Source organism: Bemisia tabaci, chromosome 7 (assembly GCF_918797505.1).
Source record: "Bemisia tabaci chromosome 7, PGI_BMITA_v3".
In the NCBI taxonomy this organism is placed as follows: Eukaryota; Metazoa; Arthropoda; class Insecta; order Hemiptera; family Aleyrodidae; genus Bemisia; species Bemisia tabaci.
In genome coordinates, this window is record NC_092799.1 from 2,946,618 (window position 1) to 2,953,172 (window position 6,555).

Here is a 6,555-nt window from a genome sequence, read left to right on the forward strand (position 1 = left end):
TTAGTGAGCCAAAAATCGTGGAGTTGAGGAATTTCAGGGTGAGCCCAAAAAGGCCCTTATCGATACCCCTCCCTTCCCCTCCCTTCTTTATCATCGATTCCAAAGTTATGTTTCAAATATAGACATTATCTTTTGAGTCAACTATATCCTACTACAAATGATGTTATCGATTTATGTTTAGGAATTAAAGCTCACTTAGGACTAAAATACATATAGAAACATTTCTGAGAGGAATACTATTCATTTCAATTTTTTCTATTGATTTGCTTTGTTTAATTATAGATCATATTTGAACACACTCACAATGTTTTCGTCGCAAGTCACTTGGTGCTCCAGCGAATGTCAGCCGATTCAAATGAGACTTTTACCACATATTTTATGAACGGAATGAGTGCCGCGGAAGCAAAGGCATGGCATGAAATTCAAATTTTATTGAAGTATGATGACGAAAAAGAACAACAAGAAGTACTAGCTAACGCGAGCCTCAATCCAACACGAAGACAGATCGGCTACTTCTACGAAAATTGGAGGTGAGAGAAATGACTCATTAACTGAAAATATGCTAGAGGGTGAATAACTTATTCGCGACAGTTTCCTGAGCCTTGTGAAAAAGTGGGCCAATCCACTATTTAACGGTTCCATAACTCCTCAATCATGCTCTAGGGGTTAAGGTGATTCGATGGACGCCATATTTTGTGTCAGAACGGCATGCGATATATCGCATCAATTCGTTCCACTTTTTCAGGTACTCGTCATTGTTCTCCAATTTTGAGATCGCAATTCTGTTGTCAGGAGACTTAAGCTTTCACTTACCAATTTTAACAAAGAAATTCAACGTAATAAAGGCGTGGTTTCTTTTTAGAGAGGAAACATCGCATTCGAGTGCAGTTTCGATATCAGTATCATACGAAAGATTTCCGATTGAGCTTCTTGAATCAACATTCGGATTTTAGGCCAAACAAACAGAGTTGATCGCAGTTAACATGTTTTTATATTGACGCGTTCCACATTTTCCGGGAAACTTGTGTTCATCTTGGGGGTTGAGAGTGACCCCAGAAATGACTTCGTACTCTTCGAAAAGGACAGTGGCGTGGAGTGAATTGCGATATATCGATTGTTATGCCATTTAAACCTATCGTAAAGAATCGATTATTTAGTGGTTCGCTGCGAACACCCTGTTTATCGATCCTTTTCCATAGGTTTCAATGGCATAACAATCGATACATCGCAAAGCACGCCACTGGAACACGAACATGAATTTTGTGTGATTTTTAGCGTATATCATGAACCTAATGTCAAAGCATACCCACTCTGTTAGTAATCTCTAACATGGACCCCTCCCCTCCCCACTAAATTCTTAGATAAGAGAGGAGGAGGGGAGGGATTGTTTAATCTGCAATTTTTCTTACAATTTTTGGAATAAAGTAGCTTCATCATTTTCGTTCAAAATCCACCCCGTGGTGATTGGATGAACGGAGCGCATGAGCAGGCCGAACAAAAATTTGCCATGAGTCCCCTACCCTTCAGAACTGAATAAAGCACACATGTATTCTGCCGTGCTAAGGAAGAACGCCGTATGAACATTCGAGAGTTGCTGAATTTCTCCGAATAAAACATGTATTTTTGACGAAATTAATCCATATTTTTCCTTGAAATTTTCAGATAGGTATTTTAGATTAAATTGCGAACAAAATAGTCTGAAAAATTGGAAGAAAAATATTTACAATTTCCCCCAGAAATTCGTATTTTATCAGAAGAAATTTGGCAACGCCTGAAGGTTCATACGGCGTTTTTCCTTAGCACGGCAGTATTCATGCAAGTTCTAATGTTCTTACTTACAGCATGCTCTCATATGTTCCAGGCACACGGAATACGGGGATAGAGCAGTATCTAGTGCTGCGGATACACTACGGAAAAAACAAGCGGAGTATGAAAAACTTGGTGTTTCTCTCGTCATTCAGGAGGATCCGCTAGCTGTGGTTGTGCTTACTCCGATGATGAAAAGAGCTCACGAAAAGGCATTTTCAAGTGAAGTTGTCTTCGTCGATTCAAGTGGGTCATGTGATCAGAGTGGAAGTGTCGTTACCTTTATGTTCGCTGCCTGCAAAGCTGGTGGTATTCCTCTAGCGTTTATCATTCATCAAGATCAAACGGAGGACAATTATTCTTCAGCTTTTAAGGCGGTAAGGCAGGTTGCAGGAGCTGCTGCATTTGGCGGCAAAGGTGAGCCTTCAACGTTTATGACAGATGACAGCACAGCTGAGCGCGGTGGTTTGAGGGCTGCATTTCCTACAGCATTGCTGCTCTTGTGTATATTTCATATTTGCCAAGCAATGTGGAGGTGGTTATGTGAAAAAAAGCATGGTGTGGCATCAGATAAAAGACAGGAACTGATGAGTTTGTTCCGTAAAGTACTGTATGCTCCAACAGAGGAATCGTGCGATGAGGCAACGAAGACATTGCGTGAAAACAATATTTACAAGGAAAATTCCCGTTTTAAAAAGTATGTAGATGAACTTTTAGTCAGGCGCTCTGAATGGTGTTTGTTTGAACGGAGGAATGCCGCACGGAGGGCCAGCAGCCAAGTTTAGCCGGACAAAAGTCCTCAGAGGCGCCTGAACTTACTAATATGAGAGAATGTATGTTTTTAGGGGTAATTTAGGTCGCTGAATCCATATTTTGGGTTTCTTTGAAGAAATTTTGAAGTTTTTGATGAGAATTATTAAAAAAAAATTGCTTTATCAACGGGTAATTAATAGCAATTTTTCACTCAAGTCTTCAGAGGTACCTGAGATTGTTTTGTGTGAAGAAATTGGTTTCTGAGGGTTATTTTAGTAAGTAAATTACAGTTTTGCTTTCTTTGTTCAACATTTTTCAGTTTAAAATTCAAAAAATTTGAAAAATGATGATTTATCTCTGGGTAATATATGGGAATATATGTCGCGTATTTTTCAGCAGAATTAGCATTGCATCTCATCTCGCCCAACGAAAATATTCAAAGCCCAGAAAACTGCCGAAAACTGCAAGTGAACCAAAGAAATTCTCAAATTTCTGAGTGTGCTTTTACTTAAAATTGACAATTTGAACCCTTCAGACATGTCCAGAAAATTCAGGAGTCGTCTGCATGTCGCGTATTCTTCAGCGTAATTATAGTATTGAATCTCATCTCGCCCAACGAAAATACTCATTGCTCAGAAAATTGCGAAAAATTGTGAGTAGACCAAAGAAATTCTAAAATTTCAGAGTGTGTTCTTACACAAAACTGACCATTTGAACCCTCCAGACATGTCCAGAAAATTCAGGAGTCGTCTGCTTGTCGCGTATTTTTTGGCGGAACCAATAAAAATATTGTTTTGAAGAATGTACTTCTTTTGCCAGAAATTAGAAGATAGAGAGGCAAAGCCGGAATAAAACCTTGAATTAGAAAATTTTATTCAGAATCAGTCATAATTTAACCCCAGAAGTCGGGCCGCTATTGTATGGACATCTATAATAACAATTTAAGTAGATTAGCGTAGGATAGCGCCATTATACGGCATGCTTGCAATTTGGCAACACTGTCTTTCATCCATATGAACACATCTACGATAGAATCGATATATATCGAAAATCCTAACCTAGAATCGATTTTCGTTAGTGTATTTACAATGAGAAAGAGCATTGATGCCAACATGCAAGAATCGCCAATGCCTGGCACGTGAGTGATCTAATATAAGAAATTAGCATAAAATCCTCGATCTTGCGTCACAAAAAAATTCATAACTCACGGTAAGGCAAGAAAAGGCAAAAGAACCAATGAAAATTTAGATGTTTAGGATGTACTGAACCACATGGTAGCGGTCCGTAACCTTACAGATCTTTACAGAAAATTGCAGACCACTTTAAACCTAAAAATTAGGACATTTTCGTGCCCAGTTTTTAATTTTGTGTACCAGACTATACAATGCACAAAATTGATAAAAATACCTTAAAGTAAAATGAAAACATGTTAATCTAACTTGGTAAAACACTCGTTATGTTGGGAAACACTCGAAGGTTTGTGGAACATAACCTTTTGGATGAGCGTTGAACCAAGCCAGCATACAGGATAAATAAACACACCACGCGCGCTCGGGAAAATCTTGGCATCGCAGTCTTATTAGTGATAAGACCCCCAAACCCAGTGATGTACAGATACTCCATGATATACCTCATCGCTCAGTGGTGTCTATTTTCGAATTTTCCGGACAAGCCAAAATGGACTTTTGTCCAGCTAAATTCGATTCCTGGCCCTCTGTGTGCCGTCACAAAAGGGCACAATACGAATAATATTATGGAAGCGGCCGTACGAATTTTTAAGGATTATGTTTTACAAAGGTGTAAAGCTTTCAATGCTGCAGCCTTGGTGGATTTTGTGGTGGTTAACTTGGAGGAGTACCATAAAAGAAGACTATTATCTTTCCTGAACACTCAAATAAATAAGCCCGAAATGCAATATCGCAGGCTTCTTAAAAAATCAATAGATTTGAAAGTACGACCAATCAGTGAAACTCAATACAAAGTGTCCTCCAGTTCAATAGCGGGAAAAGAATATGAGGTCGATATAAAAAATGAATTGTGTGATTGCCCTGAAGGAATCGGGGGTAAATTTTGCAAGCACCTGTGCAGCGTACCTGCAAAGGCTGAAATCCATCTTCGGAACCTTCCCAGCCTGAATGATCAAGACAAGCAGGATATTTTGTACCTTGCGACTGGCAACGTAGAAAATATAAATTTCTATCGCGGTCTCGATGAGATTCAAATGAATGGTGGACATTCTGCATTAGTGATGGAGGAGAGTAGTGACCGACCAGCAACAGAGCAACAATCCAGTGATCAGAGTTTTCCCGCAACAGAAGTTCCAGAGGAGGAAATACGCCAAGAATTTTCTGAGGTGAAAAGTATAATAGCAGAGTTGGAAGAGGAATGTCTTAGGAACCCTGATCGGGAACTCTTATCGAACATTCGGCGCTTCAAAAAAAAGTTGGGCACAGTAAAGACTAAGGCGCAATTTAACACTTTTTGCCGAGAAAAAGGAAGAAAATGTGGGAGAATGATTCCGGTTCAACCAACTTCCCAATCCAGGAGAGTGAAGAGAGCAGGGCTGAGTAGTGGCGCCAAGAGAGTGCAAGCAGGGAGACCTTCCAAATTTGAAAATATAATACGTAAAACGAAAAAAAAGAGGCCTCATAATTTAGCAAAAAATGTTTCTAAGAATCTACCGAATGCAAAATCGCACACCACGGGTATGTAAATCGTCTGATGGGTGATAAATCAGTGCTTTCATTTAATTATGTTGGTTAATTATTTAGATGGTAATTTTGTACTAATATCTCGGACTTAGGTGAAAGAGGTGTACAAGTGGAAAATAAATAAATGAATCCCTTTCGAAATTATTCTCTCTAAAAAGGAGCGAAATTGTAAAGAAAATTCTTTAACATCTAACATGAAAAGACTTTTCACATGCATAATGACTTTTAATTATTATTTTAGTTTTGAAGTATAACCAAGGTGATGTATTGATCGTTTTTTATTAATTTACTTAATTTACTACTTTTAATTATTGGTTAGATTCTTCACAATCTTAGCTTCAATTTTTTGTTTTACTTGATTTCTTGGTTATTTGTTCAGTGATTTAGTTAATCTTCTCGTCCGAAAAAATGCAGCATTAGAACGTAGTCCGCACTAAATGCTGAATTTATTACCATTAATCAATGTTAAAATTTCATTTTATTTTAAAATTTTATAATATGTTTTTGTTATTGTTGATGTACGTTTTAAATATTTCAAGCTCAGCAATCGAAGCTGCACCACTGATTTTCACAAAGTTATTGCCCCACTCATGCTTTTATGTCATGCTTTATTCCCTTTTCCTGATGTTCATACATGACTTCTAAGACTCCATACCTACAAAATTATTCTGGAAAAAAAGTATAGGGAGTCATCATATAGCTGGGCTCACTTATTCTGAAAGGAAGTATGTACAACGAATCAGATTAAAAAAAACTAATAAGCGGTATACGCATATTCTATGTAAGAAGTTTCCTTGATTTTCTTCATTTTCATATCTAGTTCCTTTTCATCTATGCACGTCTAATTCTCCCCTTGGTCATTAGCATGCGCTTTGCATTAATTCCTTACTTACCAGCCGAAAACTTTTGGCAATGCAATTTATGAAGGACAGTGGCGTGGAGTGAATTGCGATATATCGATTGTTATGCTATTTAGACCTATGGCAAAGAATCGATTATTAAAGTGTTCGCTGCGAACACCCTGTAAATCGATACTTTCCCATAGATTTTAATGGTATAACCGATAAATCGCAATTCACGCCACGCCACTGATGAAGTTCTCAATTTTTCAAAACACTTTCACACTTTCGTAACACTTTCATCCTCTTTTCTTCGCAGTTCTTTATTGCCTCTTACTAGTTTTGATACATTTTTAATTATTTATCAAATCAGCTGTTTTTCTGGTAAGAGTTGAGTAGGCCTGCCTCGCTTTTGACACAAACAAAATTGCAGGTTTAGGCATGAC

The 6,555-nt window shown here is 37.9% G+C and overlaps 1 protein-coding gene across 1 annotated transcript; it reads left to right on the top strand.

Moving 5' to 3' along the window:
- The first annotated feature begins 365 nt into the window (after positions 1–365).
- On the top strand, positions 366–5,461 carry LOC140225037 (uncharacterized). The gene is made up of 3 exons (XM_072302482.1): positions 366–530; positions 1,862–2,411; positions 4,076–5,461. Exons 1-3 carry the CDS (start codon positions 379–381, stop codon positions 5,270–5,272), a joined length of 1,899 nt encoding a protein of 632 aa, XP_072158583.1. The 5' UTR covers positions 366–378; the 3' UTR covers positions 5,273–5,461.
- Positions 5,462–6,555: the final 1,094 nt, after the last annotated feature.